At 45.8% G+C, this 26,760-nt stretch overlaps 2 protein-coding genes across 9 annotated transcripts in view; both read right to left on the bottom strand.

Moving 5' to 3' along the window:
- Nucleotides 1-1,089: 1,089 nt before the first annotated feature.
- On the bottom strand, nt 1,090-5,105 carry RPL37A (ribosomal protein L37a). Its single transcript, XM_055345105.1, has 5 exons — nt 5,087-5,105; nt 3,194-3,339; nt 2,749-2,877; nt 2,442-2,524; nt 1,090-1,233 (listed from the first exon to the last, which is right to left on the bottom strand). Exons 1-5 carry the CDS (start codon nt 5,088-5,090, stop codon nt 1,170-1,172), a joined length of 426 nt encoding a protein of 141 aa, XP_055201080.1. The 5' UTR covers nt 5,091-5,105; the 3' UTR covers nt 1,090-1,169.
- SMARCAL1 (SWI/SNF related, matrix associated, actin dependent regulator of chromatin, subfamily a like 1) overlaps nt 3,262-26,760 on the bottom strand; it is a 63,139-nt gene continuing 39,640 nt past the window's right edge. For 2 of the 8 annotated variants that reach the window (XM_055345101.1, XM_055345102.1), the window contains exons 13-18: nt 25,904-25,974; nt 22,478-22,580; nt 17,351-17,533; nt 16,119-16,219; nt 15,069-15,165; nt 5,934-12,622 (exon numbers count right to left, since the gene is read on the bottom strand). In XM_055345101.1, coding sequence (XP_055201076.1) covers nt 12,383-12,622; nt 15,069-15,165; nt 16,119-16,219; nt 17,351-17,533; nt 22,478-22,580; nt 25,904-25,974 — 795 coding nt within the window. In that variant the 3' untranslated portion in view covers nt 5,934-12,382. Of the gene's footprint in view, nt 3,343-5,136; nt 5,257-5,933; nt 12,830-15,068; nt 15,166-16,118; nt 16,220-17,350; nt 17,534-22,477; nt 22,581-22,736; nt 23,453-25,903; nt 25,975-26,760 lie in introns of those variants that run through there. The other 6 variants (XR_008666978.1, XR_008666975.1, XR_008666976.1 and 3 more) reach the window with 6 other exon arrangements.

The following is a 26,760-nucleotide window of genomic DNA, read 5'->3' as shown; positions in this document are numbered from 1 at the left end:
TAACCCCAGACACCTAACGTTTAACTCCCGGTGCAGATGCAACATCTAGGGATTCTGAAGCTCTATCAAATATTTCCATGAAGCTGGAAATTGACAGTTTGTCAATCCTGGGCCTATTCCCACTACGTCATGACCCACACTACTCACTGAGGTTTCACAGTACAGAATCGTTTACAGGCACCATTTTGTGACAAAAATGAGAGCCACACTACTCATCAGATATTTAAGGAATTACATTAGGTACTGGGGATACATAATAAACACAATTGTTTGGGGCAACAATAATACAAACCTAGTTACTGCTATGGGTCTAATAAGGGCTTGACACAGAACATTACCCTGAGGTAATGTTTGTGCCAGAGTCAATGTGGAAGTGAAGGGCAAAATGTGTGCAGATGTTAAGCTAGTAACAGGCCAAAGAGTTATGGAAGAGAAGGGCAGCCCATGAAGAGCCACAAAGGTTTTTACTATAAGAGCATAAGAAATCCATGCTTTCATAAAAAATAAATAAATAAAATCCATGTTTTCATACTAGATTTGCATTCCTAAAGAATTCCTTGTCTTTGGAGTATAGACATACCTGTTAGGAGGTTCCTAAGGATTCCTTAACCGTAGACCATCAGAGAAAAAGGTGAAATGGGAATTCAGAACTCAGTCCTATTAAGTGGACTGAATAAAGGCAAAAAAATGTTCACCATCACTATTAACTATTCACAACTGGAATTCCTCCATGGAACCTCATGTTAAGTGCAACTGACCATCTATATCAACTTGAGTAATTCAATCCTGCCCATCCTTCTGTGCAAACTGAAAAATGGGAGAATGGGGTAGACATCTGCAAAATTTGTCCTAAAATTCTAATTGTTTCATATGGTTTCCTGAAAATGCTGATAAAACGTGTAGTCAAGACAAAACACCTGAATGTTAGGAGACTGTGCACATTATCCTATCTTTAGAAACATTAAAAAAAAAGAGGCTGTATTAGGATAACCCATCTCAGCATGCTTTTCCAAAAAAATTAGGATTTTTCATTTTCAAGTCTTTTGAGGAAGCAGAATGCGACGCAAAGTGAAGATCTACTTAAGAAACTTAACAACAAGCCCAAGTAATTTTATTATATAAATTAACCCATTTATTGTAAGCTAGCAATGTTTCAAATGGTGGAGCTTCTACTGGTCTTTCAACTCCTTCAGTCTTCTGATGGCAGACTTTACTGTGACAGCAGAAGTGGTGCTAGAAAGAAAAACAAAAAGTTGGTACCAACATGATTAGCTACACTAACATGTGAAATGGCAAATGAGTAAATCCTGCCTTATTTTTACATTACAATCTTAACGATGATGGATGGCATCTTTTAACAATTAGAGCCGCGTCTTCAGGCTCTTGCAGAATTAGAGAAGACCATCTCATACATCTGATTTCTCAAACAGCATTGAAAAGATGAGCAGGGAGGAATGAATGGTTCCAAGAGGCTGACCGAAACTCATTAAAAGGGAATGGACAGAAGGTCGGAGAAACTAATGCATTCTAGGATGCTGTAATAAATGACAGGTATCAAAAAGCAGTGTCAGAATAGGATAAGACTCAAGTATATTTTGGAAAAACAGCTACTAAAAAGGACCATAAAAAAACTTATATAGGGGGATCCCTGGGTGGCGCAGCAGCTTAGCGCCTGCCTTCCGCCCAGGGGTGATCCTGGAGTCCCGGGATCGAGTCCCGCATGGGGCTCCCTGCATGGAGCCTGCTTCTCCCTCTGCCTGTGTCTCTGCCTCTCTCTCTCTCTGTATCTCTGATGAATAAACAAATAAATAAAATCTTTAAAAAAAAATTTTTGTATCAAAAGATTCAGGAACCTGGAAAACCCACAACCATCACATACGGCGGGTACAGGAACGCTAGTTCATTAGATCAACACAACCAAGAGAGCAGGCTTGGCTGGTTGCGGTTCCACCTCACCGGTCCTAAGGCACATGCCGCGCACGAACCATCACTTCGACGCTTCCCATTATCTTACCCTGCTGCAGTTTTAAATCAACTAACACCAAAATTCCAAGTCCTCGCCGCACTAGCCTCACACGTGGGGGGCTCGCACGCTGGACGGCGCACGCCTAGACCCCGGCGACAGCAAGGCCACCTCTGCCTTTCGGCTCGGCAAGGAGCCCCAGGAGTAGGGCCCTTGGTGGCTTCAATTTCCAGAACTGGATTCCCTCGAGTCCACTCGGGAGCCCGCCCGGGCAGATTCACCCGAGCAGCCGCAGCTGGCCGGTGGGGGTCGCAGGGCTGCGGACGTCCGGCCGGAGGGGCCCCGGGTCCCCCCGCGCGCGCCGAGGCCCGGTGCGGGGCGCCCAAGGGGACGCGAGGGCGAGCAGCCTCCTGCGTCCCGCGGCCCGGGCCCGGGGCCCCGGCCCCCGCCCCCAGGAGGCGCAGAGGGAGGGACTCACTTGTAGGTCCAGGCGCCCCCGGCCACGGTCTTCATGCAGGAGCCGCAGTGCCAGATGCCCACCGCTCGCCTTTTCATCTTGGTCTGCAAAAGACCAGCGGCGTCTGCCCGAGAACCTCCTGCCTCGGCCCCGGGGGCCCTGGCGAGGCCGTGCGCGTCCCTCGGCCCCGGGGCCCTGGCGAGGCCGGCACCGTCGCGCGGCCCCGGGGCCGGGGAGGTCAGACGCCCGCCCCCCCTCGGCTCCCCCCGGGCAGGCCAACGGCCTTGTGGCCCCGAGTCCCCGCCGCCCGCCGGCCGCCGGCCCTCACCTTGCCGCAGAAGGAGCAGGTGTACTTGGCGTGCTGGCTGATCTCGATCTTCTTCACCATCTTCCTGAGCGAGGCCCCGTAGCGGGTCCCGTATTTACCCACGATCCCCACCTTCTTGGTGCGTTTGGCCTGTTGGGCGGCGAGAGACAAGCGGCGTCATCGGGATCGGGATCGGGACCAGGACCCGGGGCCCCGGGGCCCCGCGCCCCCCCCACCCCCGCCCGGGCCCATCCGGGTCAAACGCGGGCCCTCCGCGGGGACCCCGGCTCCCGCCTAGGACGCGCCCCGCGCCGCCGAGCCGCCCCCGCCCTTCCGCCCCGGTCCGTGTCCGGGAGGCCCCGCGGCCGAGACGCCCCCCCCCCCCCCCCCCCGCCCTCGCCCTAAGAAAGGTCGGATGCGGCCGGATAGACCCGCAGGCCTCGCAGGCACCACGGCGCTCGCTCACCATGTCGCCGCCAGCCAGGTCCCAGCCCAGAGAGGAAGAGACTCCGTGCGCAAGCGCGGTTGAGGCGGGCGGGCGGGCGGAAGCGGCGACCGGAAGCCCAGCTAGGCACTGAGCTCTATGCTCCGGAGGCTTCCTCGCCCCGCGGCCTGCTGGGGAATGTAGTTTTTTGTTTGTTTGTTTGCTTGTGGGCGTTCGGAGCTGACGCTTTTATTGTTTCAGCAAGAGGGGTTTTCACAGGGTTATTGCTAGGGATGGAGGAAGGTCAGGCTGTTTCTCAACTAACTGGCTTCTTGTACGATGAATGCTAAAAGACGGAAATAGCAGACCAGTGTTTCTCCAAATTGAGTCACTCGAACACTGCATTTCCAGTGTTTGCAGTTTTGGCCATTATCGACTGTTTGAGCATTTATTTTAAAAACTGAGTCACTTTTTTGAAAGACTTAACGAAAACGAAGCGTCGTCCTAAGCCAAGTCTATGGAGTCCAGGTCGAATGTGCTACGTGGGTGTTTTTCCTGATAGGCATTAAAACCCACACCTAAATACCTAAGTGAAAAATGTCCATCGATGAAGCTATGGATATTGACCCCCCACAGAACATTTTGAAATTCTCAAATATAGACAAAAGTAGAAAAAGTAATAAGATCTACAAAAGCACATCTTTTAAGGCATAACAACTACATCTTAGCTTCAAGAAATGCTTTATAAACTGACTTGGGGAGATTGCTTTTACGTACTAACTAAATTTTAAAAATATACTCATTTTGGGATGCCTGCGTGGCTCAGCGGTTGAGCATCTGCCTTCGGCTCAGGGTGTGACCCCAGGGTCCCGGGATCGAGCCCCACGTCGGGCTCCCTGCATGGAGCCTGCTTCTCCCTCTGCCTGGGTCTCTGCCTCTCTGTGTCTCTCATGAATAAATGAGTAAAATCTTAAAAATAAATACACATTTTCAGCGATTAAATTATATATCGTACTCCTTGGCATTACCGTCTTGCTTTTATATATTGAAAAAAATTAACCTCTCATTAAAAACTGCAACAAGAAGGACTCCTAGAAACACAGCGGTAAGTACCTTGTTTCACACACCACTGCAACTGTGCAAACACATCTCCCCACTGGGGGAATAGGATGTGCTCAAAATCTTCCAGTTCCGCCACAACCTCCATGTACCCTCTGCCCCTTTAGGGTGAAGAATGGTTCACCCTAAAGGGCTGAGGGAGCAAGTCTGTCCTCCCTCAGGAGAGAAGTGCACCGCATTTTGGGGATGATTTCTGGACACCTTTCCACCAGACTATGCCCTGCTTCTAGAAAACTATAAATTAAAGCGAAACACATTCCTATTGGTGCAAACAAATGGGATTGGTGGAAGAAGAGTTCAGAAACGAGCACTCCCGTGGTCCTCCTGTTCCGGTCTGTGCCTGCAGGCTGAGCAGGAGTGAGGTTCACTTGCCCTGGGTGACTGTACAAACACGGCCAGCGTTGCACTCACTGAAGTGAGTGCTTCTGGGCTGGCTAGAGAGCCTAGTTCAGATCATTTAGCAAATTTACCGCCTCCCACCCCATCCCCTGCGTAGCCGCCTACGTCTCTGCCCTTCAGGGAGTCTGAGAGAGAGCAAGGTAGAAAGCAGGAGTAAGAAACGCAGTAGAGTGGCTGAAAATGAGACACTCCATAATAGGAAGAAATTGTTCATGCCCAGAGCAATTTTGTAAAGACTGGACAATTCTCTTTAAATGGCAAGCTTGAGGATGTACAAATAGCACTCTCATGAAATCAGCTCTGAGTGGCTTCAGAGAACTGTGCTTTACAAAGTTTCAGTTTGTCTTATCTGTGGGCTAGTAAGTCTCCATCCCCATTAGAGGACCATCAGGTGTAGAGATTAACTGTAATACATACCCATAAAAGTCTCAGCAGGGATCCCTGGGTGGTGCAGCGGTTTGGCGCCTGCCTTTGGCCCAGGGCGCGATCCTGGAGACCTGGGGTCGAATCCCACGTCGGGCTCCCGGTGCATGGAGCCTGTTTCTCCCTCTGCCTGTGTCTCTGCCTCTCTCTCTCATTCTATGTGACTATCATAAATAAATAAAAATTAAAAAAAAAAAAGTCTCAGCAAAAATCTCTGAGTCACCCCTGCTCATCAGGAGCAATCAAAACTCACTTTCGCCCTCAGAAAAAGAAGTTGAAAGTTGCATCTAGAGGAGAGTTCTTTTAGCTGTTGGGCCAACCAGTTGTCTTTGGGGCATATGGAACACTTGATTCTTGAAAGAAATCTGAGGTGCAAGCATCATCCCCAATTTATCTCATGCTGGAGACCAAAAGGGCTTATCCTGGAGTCCCAGGCTTCATTGCTGTTCTTTCACTTTGTGCCCAAAGAGTTCTTGCTTGCCCTACACTGAAGTGCCGGGTGGCCAGACAAGAGTAAAGTTGCACACAATTTTAAGAGCCCTGTGGGCCAACCTCCACAAAAGGCAGTGGACCCAGCAAGGGGAAGGTGAACCCTGCCAAGGCCAGGTCATAAACACCTACGAAAAATCAGGTGTCCAAAAAAAGATTCAATGTGTGGATTCATTCCTTCTTCTCTTCTCTCCACAAATTTACTTTAAATTCATCTTTCTAGTTGTTTGCTTTTTGTTTTAATGAACATTTCGCTGGGCACTGACACGGTAATGCATCCATCAGGATGGGAGCTGCTAAGTAACTCTTAAAATAGATAGGGTCGATCAGTATGAAACAATGACCAAATATATTATGTAAAATGAATCATTTTTAATATAAAGAGTTTGATACAATTTTTGTAAGAACAATTCAATGTAAATTTATATGCATTGGGAATAAAATACCAAAGGCTCCCTCCCAAATTGTTTATATTAGTTATTACCTGTAGGAAGTAGGGCTAGGAATAGGAAAGAGGAGAATGTAGGGCTTTTATTTTTTTTACTTATACATCTTTATTTTTTATTTTTATTATCTTTAAACATTTTATTTATTTATTTATTTGAGAGAGAATGAGAGAGTGCATGAGCATGAGCGGGAGGAGGGGCAGAAGGAGAGGGTCAAGGCACTCTGCCCTGAGCACAGAGACTGATGTGGGTTGCCAACCCAAGACCCTGAGATAAAATCAAGAGTCATCAGATGCTTAACTGCTTAACCAACGGAGCCACCCAGGCACTCTGAATAGTTAATTTTTACATCAAATTTTAATAGTGAAAAGAAGGCACTTCAGAGCACTGGATGAAGCGACAATCTTTTCAGTAAGTGATGCTGAGAAATTACATATTCATTTGGAAAAAAAAATTCGCCTTGACCTTATCTCACTCCATGTACAAAAATAAACTGCAATTGGGTTGTAAATCTAAACATTAAAAGCAAACCAATAAAGCTTCTAGAACATATTCGCAATCTTGGAGTTATGGTTACATGAGTGTTTATTTTGTAATATTTGTTAAGCTGTAATTGTGTTTTATGAACTCTCTTATGTCTGATATTTCACACTAAAAGGGAGGGTTAAAAACAAAGAAGAAAAGTGCCTGGCACTCCATAAATCAGATTAATGGGTTGGTGGGGGGGATGTGGGCAGAGGGTGTTACAAAATCTAGTAACTGTTGGCTGTCATAATATCCCAAGCACTGTGAGTCACAGGCTTCTCAATGTTTTCTGCTACGATTAGGAGTCCACTTCCTTTCCTGGGACCTCACAGGAAAACACAAAACCAAAATACACAGGTATGAGAGAGGCTCCAACAAATTCTCTTTAAGCTTCCATGCCATTTTTTTTTTTAACCTTGTAATCCTCCACACAGTAAGAAGTGAGAGGATAAAGCAGGAAATAAGGTGCGACTTCTTTTCATCCCTTTTGCAGTTTAAATTTCACCTAAAAAAAGCTTTAGAGAGCATCAAAGTTCTGGGGCATCTGGGTGGCTCAGGTCGTGATCCAGGGTCCTGGCTCAGTGGGGAGTCTGCTTCTCCCTCTGCCCCTCCACTTGCTCGTGCTCTCTAAGTAAATACAGTCTTAGGAAGAAAGAGAGAGAGAGAGAAAGAGAGCAAGCAAGCATCAGGGTTCCAATAGGCAAGAATGCACAGACGAGGCAAAACCTAAGAGCCAGCAGTGAGGAGACGGCACCGCCAGCTCTGTTTCTTAGCTCTCCCTCTGACCTAGAAAAAGGCTTGTGGGAAGCCAAGAAGGAAAAGACATGATTAATTCAAGTACAAATGGATCAAGGCTAACAGGATCACTGTTCCCTCTAGGAGTCTTCCTGGTGCCAGCCCTAGAGGCAGGAATTAACCAGGGTCATTCAGGGAACGATGACCCTGGTGACGGCGGGGACCGAAGTGGGATGAGATAGGCCCAGATTCCCAGAAAATACACTGGATGGTGGCAGGTGTGTGTCTGGACTGAGATATGAAGAAAAGAAGGAAAAGGAGTTAGTGCAGAAATCCTTCCTTAAGCCCAAAGGCATTCACTCTTGATAAGTAAGTCCCAGGGTCTTCTCAGAATCACACAGAAATGGTTGGGTGGTTCTCAACAAATTCTAGAGGTATATTTGGGATGGTATAACCTGGCATATACAGGCTTCGTGGTATAAATAAAATTTGCTTTGGAGGCCCTCAAGGACATCTCAGAGAGAGCGAGTATTTCTCCAAAGCAGCTGAAAGTGAGGTTTAAGCAGAGGCTTCAGACGGAGGTTCAACAGGCCATATTTACTAAGACTACAGAGGAATTGTGGTATCAAATGTGCACACCAAGTCGCAAGGACCAAGGGCAAAGTCTCCCAATGGCAGACATGGATCTGACACCTTGCTGAAAGGGCCACTCTGTGTGGCAGGCCACGCAGTAAATAAAGCAGAGATTTATTAACTTAACAATGGTCCGTGAGTCTCCTAAGCAACCCTGGATATATGTCTCAAAATCACTTGCACATTTTCCTTTATTATCCCTAGGGTAAGGAGGAACTATGAAGAGAAGTTAAGGAATGAGATGCTACGATCTCATTCTCTGAGACTCTAAAGAACTTGACCAAAGTCCAGCGGAGCCCATGAGAAAGCTGTACCCAATCTCCTTTGCATGAGCAACAGGCAGGTGGCAGTCTCTGGAGAAGTCCACAGACTCACAGAAGAGGGCTTCCTAATGCTTCTCAAGCCACGTGATATGAGCAATGGGAGCAGAGGCTGTGCATAGGCTCTGGGGCAGGCGAGGAAGAGATGCTCCTTTCTATACCTCTCTCAGCATCTAAGGGTGATCCAAAACCTTTCTGCTTCCTGGGCCTTAACTCATTCCACAGATTTTCCCCTAATGAAGTGATTGTATTGTTTCCATGAACGAGCCACCAAGATTGCAAAAAATCATTACAAAAACCTCATGAGTAACGTTGAGGTAGGATTTTAGCATTTCTTTTCCTACAGATTCTGTCCCCGATTCTGTCCCCGTTGGGCCCCCTCCCAGTAGGCCACCCAGTGCACAATCGACTGTGTCCTTTTCCGGATCTATGCTGATTGCTGTGTCAGCATTTTGGAACTCCAAGGGCAGATTGATTTTGGAACTCCAAGGGCAGCAACCATCAAGTGATGTAGTTGGCTTTCCAGAGCACCCACTCCTGAGGGGACTTGGTACAACTTACTTGATGACACAGCAGCCATTGCTCTTAATTACTCTTAGACAAATATTTAAGTGGCTGTTTGGGACAAAGTTAGAGTAAACTTTAGAAGGACCCAACTACTTGTCCTCTGGAAGCTTCTGACAAGTCATAGTCACTATTATAAACAAACCGGTGCAGCTAACAAAATTTAAAAATAAAACAGAGAGCTGAAGGTAATAAGACAGTGTAAGATGACTTCAGGTGACCTAGAGGAGGGCCCAGGTGAGCACTCTCTCTCAGGCCTTTGACTCTGGATTTTCTCTAGGTATCACTTGTTCTTGTTTCAGGAGGTAATAGAGGAAAGCAAAGGCCTAGTTATGGAGATGTGGCACCACAGCAGAGCTCCTCACGGCAGGGCACACTGGCGGAATGCAGGCTCAGCTGCTCATCTCCACAATCCTTTCCAGAAAGCCAGGAGAAGCAACTCTTGCCCTTTAGATGTGGGTGTTCAGGCTGGATTTCCTGAGGAGCTCCGACCCTGCAGAGAAGCTCACAGCAGATCGATACAGTGATTAATAGGAAGCTCAGTAACCAAATGCCAGGTTTGACTGAGAAAGGCAGAGAGTCAGCCGGTTATGTCCCAAGGCCGAGGCCTCATACAGGACACGGCCCCTGGGTCCAGATCATACAAAGATGTCAGGATGCCCGACGGCTCCTGAGCAGTGAAGGGGGCCAGGTGGCTCTCAGAGATTCCTCTCTCAGTTGGAGCTATCCAGAAGTCCAAGAGAGGAGACCGAAAGGCACAAGCAAATGCGTTCCAGAGTCTCGTTCTGGTTTGAACAGTTAGCTGGGAGCCTGCAGGGAAGCCAGCTCAGGGTGACAGTCAGGGCCGAGCCCCTGAGGAAGGCGGGCATGCAATAAACTGCTCACAGACCCGCCAAAGCACCACGGAGCCTCGTGGTGTAGAAGTGTGTACCTACCCTAGAGTGGGCTCTGGAGCGGTGGCCTGGCTGTAGTCCTGCAGTAGGTCCACTTCCTAGCTCAGACTCCCTTGGCTCGGGGTCTACATCTGCACAATGAAAACCTGCCTACCTTCCTCCGAGATGGGGCTCACTGCATCAGTACATGTACAGTGTTTGGCCCGGTGCCTGGCACCTAGTCAACAGCACAAGAGTGAAAACCATCCAAGTCTAACAAACAAATGCACACACAGTCGTGCTGGAACGCAGACATGCTGCACTGCTGCCAGGAAAATTGGGCTACCTCTAAACCTTTGCTTAAACCCGGCCCATGGTCTATTGACAATACCAAGAAAGCAGCACCACCTTCCTTTTTGAAACAGTTTTTTTTAAAAAATCCCCCTCCTGGACACCCATTTTGGTTTTCTTCCTCTCTTCCTTTGCTGTTTGGTCTCCTTTTTTCTCTTCCCAATCCTAAATGGTAGAGTGCTCTGGGGTCAGTTCGTTCAGCTTTCTTCCCCACCCCAAACCACCTTATCTGCTCAAGCTCCTCCAGCCCCATGACTATAAACACCGTTTATAACAGGTGAGGGCAAAATTCGCAGCTCTCGGTGTGACCTTCTCCTGCTGGAGACCCAAATCCTACAGCCTGTGGACTGAGACCAACTGGAAGATGTGACCAAGTAGAAGCTATTTGCGTCCTGAAGCTGGGCAGGAAGCTTAAGTCCTTGACGGGGGAGCTGGGCAGGTTGCCTCCATCTCCAACCCAACGAGTCCATAACCAAACCCTTGATTTTGGCCTGATGCCCAACCCATCTACCCTTCCCCATCTTTTCATTTTTATTATTATTTTTTTTTAGTATCTCAGTCAATGGCACTACAGCTTTGCTCAGTTCAAATCCTAGGTCTAAGTATTGACTCCTCTGTCCTCTTCTCAAATGCGTCTTGGTCAATCCATCTCAAACTCACTCAGCTCTACAATCATCACGTACCCAATCCAAGTGCTTCTCACCTCCTTCACACTGCTGCTCCGCTGGGCCACACCCCAGCATCACCCCATGGTCAGCTGCAATGGCTCACCAGCCTCCTCTCAAACTATTCCCCCGACCACCCCTCCTGATCTATTTTCTACACACGAATGGGAGTGGTCTTGGATTTTTAAATTCATTTTTTAAAGTTTTTTTTTTTTAAAAAGAGAGAGCATGAACGACGGCAGGAGGGGCTAAAGGAGAAGGAGAATCTCAAGCGGACTCCACGCCAGTGTGGGGCCCAATGACAGGCTTGATCTCAGGACCTTGAGGTCACGACCTGAGCCAAAATCGAGAGTCAGACGCTTAACCGCCTGAGCCACCCAGGTGCCCCTGGAGGGATCTTTTAAAAATATAATCAGGTTGCCTCATATCCCTGTTATATCCCTCATATCCCTGTCAAAACCAGTCAGCAGCTTCATATTCAAAATTAAATCATTCCTTACATGACCTCAGGGGTCCACATCATCTGGCCTCTGTCGGTCTCTTCAGTGACATCACCTCTAATGATGCCCCTCACCCCTCACCATTCTTTAGACCCGTGCTGCCCAACACAGGAGCCACCAGCCACAAGTGCACCTGAAACAAGCACTTGAGGTGTGCTGTCAGCATCAATACACACTGGGTTTTAAAGACTTAGCAGGGAAGGAAAAAAAGGGAGAACATAATAGCAAGTTTCTCAGGAAGTTTTTAATAGTGATTGTATGCTGAACTGAGTATTTTGAAGAAACTGAGTTAAAGAAAATATTACTAGTTTCCATCCTTCATTTTTTAACACTCTTTTAGAAAATTAAAATCATGTCCGTGGCTTGTGTCAGATTTCTACTGGGTGGTGCTGCTCTAAACTAGGAGTTAGCCAGTCATGCTTCTCAGGCCAAATCCTGCCCACTGCCTGCTTCCGGACGGCCAGTGGACTAAGCAGTTTTTACATGTTTTAGTGACTCAAAATGAATCAAAAAAATAAGGTTTTGTGACACATGAAAATTGTATGAATTTGAATTTTAGTGTCTGTAACAGAGTTTTATGGGAAAAGAGCCATAATCATTTGTTTCTGGATTACCTACGGTTGTTTCTGCCCTACAGCAACAGAGTCGAGTCATTCCTACACAGACAACCTGGCCCGTAAAGTCAGATACGACTGCCTGCCTATTTACAGAAAAAGCTTGCCCCCTCCCGCTCCAAACCCTTACCTCCGTAACTGCTCTCTTCTTCTTAGGATGTGTAACTATGACTTCTCCTACAGATAGAACTTCTGCAGAGGTACGAGCTTTCTTCTCTCTTTTGTTTGATGAATGGCTGCCGGCACCTAGAACGCTGCCTGGCACGTATCAGGTGCTCTATAAATATTTGTTGAACCCACAAATTTAAAAATCCGGATTTCAGAGGCTGCGTGGGAAGCATCTGGTACTTAAAGCGCCCCAACTGTCACTACTGCAGCCTGCTGTCTCTAGTCCTCAGCCAGAGAAGGCGAGGTTAAGACCCCGCACACCCGCGCAGAAAGGCCAGAGAGGTAACACCGACCCCCAGCCTGGTAACAGACGCCAGCACTGCTGCAACGTCGAGGATGGTGCAAGTAGAAACGAACACCTTATGTTAACGAGTTCCATGATTTTTAAATGCCTTTTTCCTCCCCCTCTTACAGGGGAAAGGTAAAGCTGTCAAAGTTATCAAAAAACTCAAATCTCCTTTTCTTCACGGGGCTGCCAGTCACCATGGTCTCGTCCGGCGTGTCTTCTAGGTCCTGGGAATCATTTCCAGGTACACCCGGAGCACTTCTGGGGTCAGAGGATTCTGCGGCCTCCAGGAGCTCCAGGTCGCTTCCGTCTTCCTCGAAGGACTGCTGGAAGAGGTCATAGATCTTCTGCTGCTTTGGGTCCTTCATCAGGGAGGGGAAACAAAAGGTGAAAGCTGAAGCGCAGGCTCCAGCACCGACTCTTGCTCTGCCCGAGGCTGGGGTTGCGGGAGGACACAGACTGCTGCACATTGGTTTGCAACGTGGGGGCTGCACACTGCACATCACTGGGTGCCCACGACCGCGCGTGCAGCCCACGCGGCCTTACCGCCTGGCGTCGTTTCTTCTCTGCTGCTCATGGGGTGAAGGAAAACTTATGTTGGAAATGGCTTCTTCCTTCTAGCTTTCCAAATCGGTACTGAACCAGCTCCCAAGCCCCCACTTCCTGCAAAGCCCTTCTGTACTGAGGGTTTAGGTTGCAGTTCAACTGCCAACCCACATGCTCCACCACCGCTTGCACCTAATTTTCGGGGTAGTTAAGAAAACATGCACATACTTGACACACTGAGTAGAGTCCCCTGCCTGTTTCGGGCTACCTGAAATCTGCCAATGATCCAAAGGCCCATGAGCTGCCTCTGTGCTCTGAGGCCACGGTGCACTGTGAAAATCAGGCCCAGCAGTTCCAACTACAGCTCGTCATAGGCTCGCTTATCACCCCTTAGCTGATCTGTCCCAAATGTGTATTCCCAACCTGACCATCTTTCATTCCTGGTGCGTTTTCAAACATCTCCATGGCCATCTTGGTTCCACTAAACTAAAGCTGTTTAGAAACCCAAACCATCTTTCCTCTCAATCCTACATCCTCAAGCCAGTAACTCTTTTCCAAAAGCCTAGTTTTGATGGTCTACCAAACATTCTTCTCCTCGTCTCCCTGGCTTGCCATCCCCAGGGCATCCTGACTGCCTATCTCCACACATCAACCTCACAGCAAGTCGGCCTCGCCCGTCTGTTCCCTCCGCGATGTTCCACAGGCACAGTCTTTATTACCTGGGTCACAGCACCCGGTACCTGCATGGATTTGCAACGGCTCTCCTGTGCTTCCCACTGCGGGCCTCTTTCTGTTTCCGTCCCTGGCAGCTCTCTGCCTCGATGATTTCTGCCCCCTGGCTGTCCTTTAACAGGATTTTCTTGTCACATCTTACAGTCCCCCGTATCTACCTCATCAGAGCTCCTCCCTGGCTCTTCAGCTCCTTCATCATCGGGTCTCAACCCAGCTGGTCTCTGTTTCCTCACTGCTCCTAACAGAAGCCTCCGCGCATTGGTGACATGAGGCCCTTGAAACCTGGCCTGGGGAGCAGTCTTTTGAGAGCTCGATTACCCAATGAACCTGCACCTTACTTACATTCCCTTGCCTTTCAGGATGCCAGCCTTCCTGACCAGACAAGGAGTGACATTAAAGGTCATTAAGGTCAACCTCACATGATCTTCACATCTTCCTCTAGAAATCTCATCAGCCTCTATCTGAACAACTGCAGGGTTAAGGAAATGCCTCCCCACAAGGCAGCCTGTTCTAAGTAAAACAACTGTTAACCTGCATTTGAGTATGGTGGTGGCAATACTGTGCGCTAACTTGGAGCATGCTTGATTAATGGAAGCAAGGTCCAAGATCTGATTAGGATTTCACTTCCCCTCTGGGAAGGCATGCTGTCTTAGCGAGAATAACCTCTTGCTTTAATCTCCTGTTAGGAGGCAGCATTTTCTTTTTCTAATAGTTGATGAAATTTTCAGCTCTATTTTAATAAAAAAATAGATATAATTATTAATCAAAATAAATATTGATAAACTGCATTCATATTATCTTGTACTTTAGGCAGAAATTCTTAACTAAGAGTAAGTGAAGGTAAAGGCAGTAGGAATAAATGAGTTAGTTCTAAATAGACTCATTATTGAGTTTGAGAAGGTTAAGAATCCCTTAAAATTAAGTCTCCTTCTTTTCAAAGGGCATATAATAACAAAGTCTCTGTGAAAATATTTGCCATTCAATTGAATTAGAGTTCTTTAAAAAGCTTAAAAATAAGGTTGTTTCAACTTAGCTTATTAACTGTTTATGAGGATAATTTATACTCTACATTTAAAAATATGATATTTGGGGTTTCTGGCTCAGCCAGAGGAGCATGCCAACTCTTGATCTGGGGGTCATGAGTTTAAGCCCCATGCTGGGTGTAGAGGTTACTTAAAATATGAATTAAAAAAATAAAAATATGATCTCTAAGACTTATCTCGATCATTACATTTGAAAGGAAGCATTTCGTTACTACATCAATGTAAATGAAAGATCAAATCCTCAGACTCTCTAGTCTTCCTGTCACTCAAAGATATTGCTGACTTTACTCAGACTCTGATTTTGGGCAGTTCCATGAGAAGGAGAAGACACTTGGTTTTCAGAGGAGCTACCTGAAGGCCACCATTCTGCATGAGGCTGAGTGAAATCCCCAGGAGTGATCCACTTCTCTTTCAGGACCCAAGGGCTGAGGAGACAACTCAACAGCTCCCCCCACTCCAGTGGCAAGGAGCCATTTGCTGGTGTTACCTTGTAGAAGTAATTAGTAGCTGCTGTCATTTCTGAAAAATTGGTCTCAGAAAGTCCGGCTTCACCCAGAACTTTAATCTTCTCTTGAATTAGGGGCCTGTTGGGGAGAAAAGAGCTGCGGTGAATACAAGCTGCACAGAACCAGCGGGATTAAAAAGAGATCACCCTCCTAGTTTTTATGGGACTGAGGCATGCTGTTTCACTTCTTTGGAGCGCTCAAGGTACAAACACCCAACCTAAAATATTTATCTCTTCTGTAAACCAATTTAGTGTTTGCATCATTAGGTTCAAAATTCTTTCTACTGGAAGATGTGGAGGAAACAGATGTCTCATTACAACAAAATTCTGAACCTGGCGCTGAAAATGGCCTCGTGGTTATGAGCTGCCCAATGATCAAATCAACAAATCCAAAGATGTAGGAGTAGGGACAACCTACACATGTGACAAAGGTAAGATCCCTTAGTCACAAGGCTGGAAACAGAAATGAGTAGTAGAAACTAATGAGGTAATCAAGAAACTTAGTATTAGGAAAGGGGTAAGTATGACTAGGAAGGAGCATTTGGAGACTTTTTGCTTAGGTAAGAGACATGAACCCCAGGGTTGAAAAATTTTACCCTAGTTCTAAGGAAGCCCCATGTGGTCCAGGGTGAGCCACTTCCTCCCAGTGGTCAGCTGTAGCACTGTATGATGGCCTTATTTTACCGATACGTGCCATGAAGGAGCAGAGGGCAGTATGACCATGTCTCAGCAGAGTCTTCATAGCTGGGACGGAGTGTCTTACAAGCAAACCTGCACATATACTTCTTTCCCCCTCCCTTGTCTCAGGACACTGGGAAAGGAGCCACATCCCCTTATCCCTCATGCACCCAGCAAGTCATGAGTGAATGCTGTGAAGGAGGCCCGACATGGTCATGGTGGAAGTGGGAGGGCATTACTCCTGGGTCTTCTGCATGGGTCCCTGAAGACATCAGCAAGAGCAGAAGCAGTTAGGGAGTGAAGGAAATACATCACAGGCGTCAACCCTTGCTTAACCCCAGTGGCCAGCCATACCATAGGTAGTCATCAGCTGTGCCTTTCGCCACAAGGTAGTGGATGCTCACAGAGCTCGACTGTCCGATTCGGTGCACCCGGTCCTCAGCCTGAAGCAGCACCTGTGAGGTACAGGGATCAGGATGTGTGCAGGCCAAGGCCCAAAGGGGCTCAGTCCACCACAGCAGGCAGTCCCCTGCCCCCGAGCCCACCACACCCTTCTTCTGAAAGGACTTCACTCCATGACCCAAGTCAGCAAGCTGAGAACCTCTACCTTCAAGGAAGCTGTCACCTAACATAAGAGAGAATCAAACAAAACTAAAGTTCTGGGGTTATCTAGAATCTATAGCCAGACAGCTGTGGGCAGAGCCCTAGATGCCGCAAGGAACGAACAGCAAGCTCGACCTGCCAGCAGGCTATGCTGAAGGGCAAATGAAGGAAGCCTGGCACATTTCCATTCTTCTTGCCATGTAAGAAACCATTACCTTGTAAATAAACAAACATATCACAACCAAGGGAGAGGCCCTATATGATTAGGGGTAGTGTGGCTCTTTAATATGGCGGTAAGCCCTACTATAGATAACAAAGCCCAAGAGCATTGTTTCCATCCCATATGCTTTCAGCCTAGAAGTCTACGTGCCCTATGTGTGGCCAGTGACATATATCTGCTATCACAGCTCTCTGCTCATCAGATGAGGCCAGTGGACACAAAGACCACGTTCAGGGAACACCCAGAAAGGTCGCCTGTCATGGCTGCATCGGCTACGCAGCTTGCAATGATGGCTAATAGAAGGCACAGGCTGGAAGCCCAGAGGCCTGGGCTGGGGTTGCTGTAGCCGCAGGCTCCCCTTTGGGGATAGCTGTGCATGTGAGCTCTCTGTGCCCCAATTTCCCCTCAGAGGGAGGACTCCTAAGATTCCTTCCAGCCTTCTAAAACTTCAATATTCCCTTCCATAACATGGAGTCGATACTCCTACTACTTAGGAGACTGCTGTGAAGATCTAATAACTAGCCAACAGATATGCAAGGCTTCACTTCTTTTAAGACTGGTAACTGGGGAAAAAAAAAAAAAAGACTGGTAATTGGGAAGTATAAAACATGTTTCTGAGGCCTAACAGAAACGGATGGAAGAAGACAAAACTGGTGCTAAGGAGAGGGCCCAGAGACCTACTCTGCCCAGACTGACACTCTCGCTCCTTCTGCCCCACAGCCACACGCACCCCTGGGGGATTCGAGCCCCATGTGTCCCTTACCCCTGGATTCCAAAAGAGCTCAGCAAACACCACCAGGTCAGCCGAGGTGAAGGTGAGGCCCATGTTGGCAGCGGTGATGGACAGCACGGCCACAGCATGCTTCTCGAACAGCTGGAACTGCTGGCACAGGTCCTCTCGGTCCGCCGAGGAGGTGGAGCCGTCGATGTGGATGTGTGGCACGTGCTGCAGGGACAAGGATGGGAAGCGAGGTGGGCTGCACCAGTGCCCGGGGCACGGCAGCCGCGGCTCCAAAGACAGAGCCACGTTGCTGTTCTAACTCAGATCACGGGTCTGTCACTGCTTTCACAGCTTCTTGTCCTTTTGTGTCACATTGAGGTTTGTGTTGATGGGATTGTAGATGCACATTAGTTGAAGCAAAAATACAGAGATTCCTTGAACATCTGGCCCACTTTCTCCCAGTGGTAATATTTTGTTAAACTATAGTAAATCACAACCAGGATGCTGACTTTGATACAATGTACTGATCTCATGCCCATGTCCTCAGTTTTACTTAAATTCACATGTGTGTGTTCTACACAGTGTTATCACTGTGGGTTTCCACGTTATCTCCTTCACACTCAAGACACTGAACAGCTACAGGAGCCTGGCAGGCTTGGTCAGTACAACAAGTGACCTGATCTTGGGGTTGCGAGTTCAAGACCCATGTTTGGCATAGGGCTTACTTAAAAGAAACAGAAAAAAAAGAGACACTGAACAGTTCTAACACCACAAGGATCCTTATAGCCACTCCCACCTCCCTCTGCTTCCTGCCCCACTCCCAGGTCCTTTTCACTTTAAGAATGTTCTATCAAAACAACAACAACAACAACAACAAAAGAATGTTGTATCAAAACAACAACAACAACAACAAAAGAATGTTGTATCAATGGAGTCATAGAGTGGGCGACCTTTTGGGATGGGCTTTTTTTCACTCAGCATCATTCCCTGGAGATCTAACCAGGGCACTGCAAGTGGTGGTAGCTCATTCCTTTCTTACTCCTGAGTAGTATTCTGTGGTGTGGATGTACCACAGCGTGGCCTTTCACCTCTGGAAGGACACGTGGGTCGGCCCCAGTTGGGGCTACAACAAATCAACCTGCCATGAACATTTGTATACAAGTTTCCATGTAAACACAAGTTTTCATGCCTCTGAGATGAATGCCAAGGAGCTGACTGCTGGGCTACATCTTCCTTACATGTCTGATTTTTATTTTCTTTTAAGGGGCAATTATCTATTTTTTTTTCCCTAATGATAAAGACAAGCATTATAAAGGAAATACAAATATGGGGACTATTACCAATCTATTTTTGCCAGGCGCTCTCTTCTCGATGTGCACAATAACCTTTTATTTATTTATTTTTATTTTTTGAATTTTTATTTATTTATTTTTATTTATTTATTTTTAAAAAGATTTTATTTATTTATTCATGAGAGACAGAGAGCAAGGCAGAGACACAGGAAGAGGGAGAAGCAGGTTCCCTGCAGGGAGCCTGATGTGGGACTCGATCCCAGGACCCCGGGATCACGACCTGGGCCAAAGGTAAATGCTCAACCACTGAGCCACCCAGGTGACCCGTTTATGAGAATTTTTAAACACAAAGTTTTATATCCTGCTTTTCTCCAATAAACATTATGTTGTAAATAAACTAAACTATTAAAGTTTCCTAAAACATCATTTTTAATGTCCAAATAATATTTCATTATGTGGCAATAGTATAATTTATCCATTCAAGTATTTCTTCATATTTGGGAGATTCTTTTTGGTTTTTTAAAGATTTACTTATTTATTTGCCAGAGAGAGAGAATATGAGGGGGGAGAGGGGCAGAAGGAAAGGGAAACAGAATCTGCAAGGAGACTCCTTGCTGAGAGCAGAGACCAACACAGGGCTGGATCTCACCACACTAAGATCATGACCTGAGCCGAAACCAAGAGTCAGACACTTCACCAACTGAGCTACCCAGGCACCCCTGAGGGAGTCTTCATCTTCACTGAAAAAGGATGGGCTGGCGAATATCTACCAATGGGTGAAAGGATAAAAACCATGGTATATGCATACAACAGAGTACTTACTCAGCAGTAGGAAGGAATGTACTGATGATACTTCAATAACATATATGAATCTCAAAATATATTGAGAGAAACCAAATTAAAAAAAAAAGAGTACACACTGAATCATTCCTCATTTATATAAAGTTCTAAAAATGGAAATTAATTTAGAGTGACAGAGAACAGGTCTGTGGTGGCCTGGAGATGGGTGGGCAGCGAGAAGCAGGAGGGATTACAAAGGCACAAGGAAACCCCTGGGGCCAACAGCCATATTCACTATGAGCTCAAACTCACGACCCTGAGATCACAACCAGAGCTGAGACCAAGAGTCAGATGCTTACCGATTGTGCCACCCGGGCACACCTTTGAGGTCTCGATTCTTTTTTTTTTTTTTCAAAGATTTTACTTATTTATTCATGTGAGACACAGAGAGAGAGAGGCAGAGATATAGGCAGAGGCAGAAGCAGGCTCCCTGCTATATTCAAGAGATCCGAGGCAATTAATTGGAGAACTATCAAAGCATTAGAGTACAGTAGGGTGCTTAAATTCCATATAAGTATACTAAAATAAGTTGCTATTTTTATGTACCAGCTATAAATAATTAGTAAATACACAATGGGAAAAAGATCAAGTTCAAAGCAACATAGAAAGTACCTAATAGTAATGTCACGAAGAAGAGCGTAGAAACCAATGAAGAACTGGAGAGACTTGGGCCATGCTCCAGTGCAAAAACTGTAAAAATTGTGATCCTTCCCAAATGAATTTGTAGGTTTAGCTCAGTTCAAATAAAACTCCCAATTGGGTATTTTAAGGGAACTTCATATTATTATGCTACAGGAGTTTCAAAAAATAATCAGGAGAGATATCTAAGGCAACTTGAAAAAAGAACAAAGTTGATAGACTTGTACCTCCAGATATTAAAATCTATTATAAAACTCAGCCATGCAGGTCCATAAACTGGTAGTCAGATGGGTGGAATAGAATGGATAGCTCTCTTTACTATTAATAACTCTTTTTATATTCTCTTGAATATAGTGACAGCTCTGATTTTTCCTTTTCAATAATTATAGCTTTTAATTCCATTGGCTGGCATCCTGCATGACATCATATACAAAATTCAAACCCAGGCGGATTAATGAACCACCTCTAAAATTTTCAGGACAAAAAATTATAGGAGAAAATCTTTATGACCTTGAGGAGGGACAGATTTCTTAAATCATTCATAAAAATTAAAAACCACATAGGAAAAACTAATAAGCTGGAAATGTGTTTCAGTTGTAACAAGTAAAAATTAAACATTATGTTCACTAAAACTTCAACAAAATGAAAAAAGGTTAGCTAATATCCAGAATTTAAAAAGAGTATTTCCAAAGTAGTAAGAAAAAAACAAGCCATCTAACAGAGAAACAGGCAAAATATTTACAGAAGAGAGCCATAAATCACCCATAAATATATTAAAGGATACAACTGTTAGTGGCAGTCAGGGAAATGCAAATTAAAATAAGAAAGAGCAGAGCTTTCATTTCACTATATTGGCAAAAGTTTAAAGTCTGATAATACTAAGTGTTAATGAGCATGCAGAAGAGCAGAAATTCCCAAATGCTGCTGGTGGGATTATAGATTTGAATTGCCAGCGTGGGGAGAAATATGGCAATACCTGGTAGAGTTGAAAATGGGACTATCCAATGGTTATGTAAGATCATGCCTGGACATGTCCACACATGCATATGCATATCTGTACTCACATAACAGTAAAACTGTAAATAAAATCCCATATCCATCACCAGGAGAATGGATAAACTGTGCCACAGTGACCCAATGAGATACTATTCTGTAGTTATGGTGAATGAGCTAATAAGCCGTAATACTACATGGAAAAATCTCAAAAATAACATTGAGCGAAAAGGTAAATTTCAGGATACCATTTCTGTAAGTTAAAATATATATCTAAGAGAAGACCATATATGAAGAATATGTACTTTTGAAGCAAAGTATGACAACGTGGAGGGAAGGACTGGGGACAGTGGTTACATCCGGTGAGGACAGAGAATGAATTCAAGGGCTGCTAAGGGGCCTAAGTATGGTATTACTTAAAATACACACGTTGAAATAAATACAGCAAAATATTTAATTTATTTTATATAAAAATTAAAATAAGGTGCCTGCTGTATGTTTCTCTGTCCTCATCTCTATGTTTGAAATGTGACAGGGGTGCCTGGGTGGCTCAGTTGGTGGAGTGACCAGTTCTTGATTTTGGCTTGAGCCATGACCTCAGAGTAATGGGATCAAGCCCTGTCTCAGGCTCCGTGCTCAGATTCTATTTCTCTCTCTCCCTCTGCCCCTCCCCCACTGCTCATATGCATGCTCTCTCTCTCTCTCTCTCTTAAAAAAAAAAAAAGAATCATTACATAAAATGTAATAAAAGATGAAGAAAGTCAAAAAGCAATTTATGGTCCAACTTTAACCAAAAATGAAAAGGGAGATGAAAATATGTGTTTTACTTTTCTAATTCTACAAGCTAGTGGTGATTGGGCAGCATTTCCATGTGACGTGTTACAACTTCACAAGTTTTGTTTCTTAATTTGATGTGTTTAGTTTTAATGAACATCCTTGGAAATCTTTCGATATTTTTCAAATAATAATAATAATAATAGTAATAATGGCCATAAAACTCCATACTGAAGTCTACACACTGCCAGGTATGATTATTAAAGCCACTTTGACGGTAATAAGGAAGAACAAAGGAAGAGAGGAGATATCCATATAAATACTTGTTTCCACACAAGAGAATTTCTGCTACTTCCTCTCTTGACCATCTTGTAATTATTTACTTAGAGTCAGGAAAGATCCACCGGGAGATGTTGTTAAAGCGAGGCTCCGGGGTTATCTATAGGGACCAGGGAAGAAGTTAGTATTTGGACTCCACTGTGCTTTTACAAGCAAGACAGCTTCTTCGGAAAGTCTGGAAACATCATCTCACTTCTTTGGTTCAGATCTGTCCTCAACCTGCTCAGAACAACTCAGCAGCCGCCACACAAACTACAGAAGCATTCTATGTTGAATTTCGAAGGGAGCTTACCTTTTTCTCAAGCTCTCTTGTAATTGCACTCAGGACTACCTTATGGTGTGCGAACACCAGAAACTTCTCTCTTCCACTTTCCAGGAGGTCCAGGATATATTCACTGCATTTGACAACAACAGCACAATAAACATCTGCTTATCCAACTGAAAGGACTCCATTGCATCTTTAGAAGACTCCTTTGAGGCAGCGCCCCCCCCCCCCCATTTCCCTCCCTTTCTCTGAAAGCTGACCTCTGGCCTACCCCTCAGGCTAGGTCACCTGAATAGAAGGAGCAAAATTAGGAGCTGCGGGGAAGCCACCTGGTGCCGCCTCCAAGAAGAGTTCTTCCATTTTTTAAGTCCTCTCCCATAAGCAAATAAATCAAAGTATCGTTACGTTTTATGTGTCTCTGATATGTTACTGAGACTTTCTTATTCTCGGGGATCACAGAAGATAATTAACAGTTTTCACTTTTGCTGTAATGTGTTTTCAATACAAACCGAAATTCCATCTAAGATCTGAAAATGCCTAGGCAGGGGATTAGGAGATTCCTGGCAGTAATCAAATTTCTGCAAGTGTATTACTGAAACATTAAGTAATAGTACTGAAGGACAGTCGGGGAACGCTCCCCAGGTCCCTCACACAGTAGACAGCAAGCTACTGGTTAAGACAGCAAGGACCCACGGTTATGTCAGTAGTAAGGGAATTTTTTTTTTCTGAGGCAAGGGAAGATAGAGTGAAGAGCCTTATTTGCTTGCTCTTTATTCTCCCCTTGATTTACTTTTCTCCTCCATCACTGTTTTTTCTTGACTTCCCACCCCCACCGTTAGCCGTGGCCCAGAAGGCTGGCAGCTACCCCAGGAGCTGTTGGAGGTGGAGGGTATCACCCAAGCAGCAGCCTCTGTGGCTTCCCGGAGATTTATGTTCTGCAGAGGGTTCACAAGCCCAGGACAGGTCACTGTTCCCACAAGTGCAACGGGAAGATGAGTCTCCCTAGACACAAACAGTAGGTCCAGGATATAGTCACTGCATTTGACAAAAAGGACTTACTCTGCCTGAGGCCACCCTCACCCGTGGGGGTGTCTTGGCACCAGAGAGACACCGCCCTCCTTGGAGAAGGACAAATCTCAAAGGTGTCCTGTCAGGCAGGTGGTGACCTGGCCTCTAAGCATCTAAGAATTATTTTCAAGCACCACTATGGCCAACCAGGGAATGGATTTGAGTTCAACTTGTGAATAGCTGGTACTAATAGAATCTACTTTAATTAGTTTGAGAGACATAAAATTTGCCATGATATAAGCAAGAAAGTTTATTGCTACAGCATCAGAAAGTCACGAGGCCACAAAATCAAGTTGGACAGCTCATTAACAACTGTGGGTCCTGGTTTTCCTAATTCCTCTCTTCCCTCTACATCTCAGATGTGGTTTTTTTTATTTCTATCCTTTCCAAGTCCCTACGTTACCAGGCTGGAAATAATCTGCCTACCACAATACCACTGGCTTTTATATCAAAAGATGCCCATTAAAATTAAAACAAACAAACAGCAGCAAAAAAGGGAAGAAAAACAATTAGCAGAGGAAATTTGGGTTTCAAGATTTATAATCTAATTTCCACTTACTAGTTGTGTGACTCTGAGACCCAGAGATATACATGAGATTTACCCCATTACTGCATTTTAAAAATGAGGCCAATTTGACTTACTTGACTGATCTTACAAAGAGGCTGTAAGTGTGAAATGAGTTAGCAGATGTCAAAACTGGTTGGAAATTAGAAAGCACTATAAATTTGTCACGGAATCTTGAAAAAGTATGCAGGCGCCCCTCCCCCGCCAAATATGGTTGAAATAATGACCCCCGAGGTGAGGTTATCATGAGATGAGACTTTGGGAAGTGATAAGGTCACACAGGCAGAGTCCTCATGATTGAAATCAACATCCTTGTCAGAGGACCCCCCTGACCCCCACAAAGAGCACCCTCGCCCCGCCCCTTCTATCCCGGGAGGACACGGACACAGAGAAGACGGCTGTCTGCAAGCCAGGAAGTGGGCCCTCACCAGACACTACATTTGCTGGTGCCTTGATCTTGGGACTTCTGAGCCTCTAGAAGTGTAAGAAATAAACTTCTGTTGTTCAAGCCACCCTATCTAAAACGAGGCAGTACCAAAGTCTGTTTATAAGGTGGTGGAATGGCCAGATTTAACATTTCTAAGCAAATGGATGGTTCTGGGCCCAGCACTCCATAGACCCTGAATTTTGTAGGTTATGAGCGGAGAAGAGTGAGGGAAAAGGATCACACCCTTGCCATCTGTTACTCAGCAGCTTGTGAGAAATGGGCTGGTGGGGGCAATTCTGAGGAGTTTCTGAGAGGTAAGTTTCCAGGTTGTAAAACCACATCTGGAGTTCATTAGTCTCCTAACAGTCTCATAAATGAAAAGGGCAGTGCCCCGAGGGTGAGGAGAGCTGGCCAACATTCAGCAGTCTTTCTGGGGTGAGTAGGGGAAATCTTAGATTGGAAGAATGTGGGGAACTCACTCTCTTACCTCATTTCGGGGTACAGAGGGAGAGGCCGGAGAGACTGGGGGGTCTGGAGGCTGAGTGAGAGGGTGGGGTAGGCTGTGTATATCTCAATTTATCCGCAGATCTTGGTCCTCACAGCCAAGCTGGCACCGCTCAACCCACGCTAAATTCATTTTCATTGTAATTAAATCACTTGGACCATTATCCTGCCAGAGTCTCACATGAATGTTAAACAATAAAAAATCAGGCAAATGCACGTCATGAGAATTGCCTCAAGTTTCTACCACAGTGAATATTTGAACATGAGTGGGTTTTTCCTTTCTTTAAGAAAGGCAGACAATTTTTCAAGCCACTGAATACATTTAAGAATAGGAATTATGACTTCAGCCTTAGTTTATAAGACGGAAGGAAAACTAAGTGTGACAATGGCCACTTGCCCATATCTTTTGAACAAACTTTGACAGTTGCCTTTTTATGTAGGTGAATAATGGCTGAGACTTCATGTATTTGGAAAATACCAGAGAATCCCCATAGGGCAGCCTTCCTGGTCTTCTGTGAAACCCCGACCTTGTGTCTACAGGCAAGTGACCAAAGGTTTCCTACTAAGGGGAAAAGTTCCCTTTAGCGTCTGGTCAGTCCTACCCTCCTCATACGTGGCAGCAGTGCCAGCTTACGTGGTTAAGACAGGATCTCTCGAGGACCGCACACTCAGGCTAGCAGTGCTCCAGTGACCGGCCTGCTTATGCCCCATGAGTGATGAGGCTACGCTGCCCTGAACTCTGTACTGAAGGCAGCTGTAATTCTAGTCTCTGATCATTTCTTGCAGAGCACTGAAACCATTCTGGTGGATTAAGGTAATAGGTGCTTCTTTTTAAAGATGAGAGAGAGACAGAGTGGGAGAGAGAAGTCGACACTTGGTGGCCACTTACATGACAGATGGGATTTTAGCTTCAGCTGTTCTGTTGAAGAAGAGAAGGAGAGCTTCTTTCTGCTGCTGTTTCTGTGGAAAGAGAAGTCTGGGGTTTAAAGTCTCCCACTCTGTGAACCCTGGGATAAGCTGACATAATTACCACCGCTCTGAGCTTGACAAATCCTAACACCCATTTTCAGAGCTGGGAGACCCTGACTCATCCACTCAGTTTGGCCAAGCTGTGGGAACTGTAGAGATTCCATAGTTTGTCATCGGACACGTGGGATGGTAGGTACCCTATCACCTCCCAGGAACTGCTGTGAACAGCCAGTGAGACCAGGAACATGAGAGCCCCCGGGAAAGGTGTCAGGCAGGGTTCCCCCATCCACACAGGCTCACATGATCAGCCGAAATGCACCGCCCCCCCTTGGGAAGCTGGTCCTACTGTCTGCTTACAACTTGTTCCTTTTTGCCTCCCCCTTTTCCTCTGCCACATTGTGTCCATACCCAGATGACCAAGCTTACTCTGGTCCAAGACTTACTGAATCAATTCCAACTGACCCCAACTAGTCTATTCTAGTATCATCTCAAAACGGCCATTCATGTGTTTTTTGGCCTCACTCCCACATAAGGTCACCGACCTCCCAGGAGAAGAAACCATGTTTTCTTTATAGTTGGCATCTAAATAAGTATTAATCGAGAATGCTAGCACAGGAGAGGCACAATATAGTTTCATCATATTATGAGATAACATTTACCATCACTCTGGGTCCCCAGAGATGACAGACACTCTTACCATCACTCTGGGGTGGCCCTCTCCTTCCACTGGCCAGAATGGATTACAGATGCTCCTAGATTTTTTGTGCCCAGGCCCCG

This window comes from Nyctereutes procyonoides, unplaced genomic scaffold (assembly GCF_905146905.1).
Source record: "Nyctereutes procyonoides isolate TBG_1078 unplaced genomic scaffold, NYPRO_anot_genome, whole genome shotgun sequence".
Lineage (NCBI taxonomy): Eukaryota > Metazoa > Chordata > Mammalia > Carnivora > Canidae > Nyctereutes > Nyctereutes procyonoides.
This window is presented reverse-complemented; position numbering and strand designations above follow the sequence as displayed.

Coding starts and splice junctions, on each gene's coding strand:
- RPL37A (XM_055345105.1), bottom strand. Junction 2,525..2,748: donor CCTGCTCCTTCTGCGGCAAG/GTGAGGGCCGGC, acceptor GGTCTTTTGCAG/ACCAAGATGAAAAGGCGAGC. Junction 1,234..2,441: donor GGGGGCGCCTGGACCTACAA/GTGAGTCCCTCC, acceptor TTTTCTTTCTAG/CACCACTTCTGCTGTCACAG.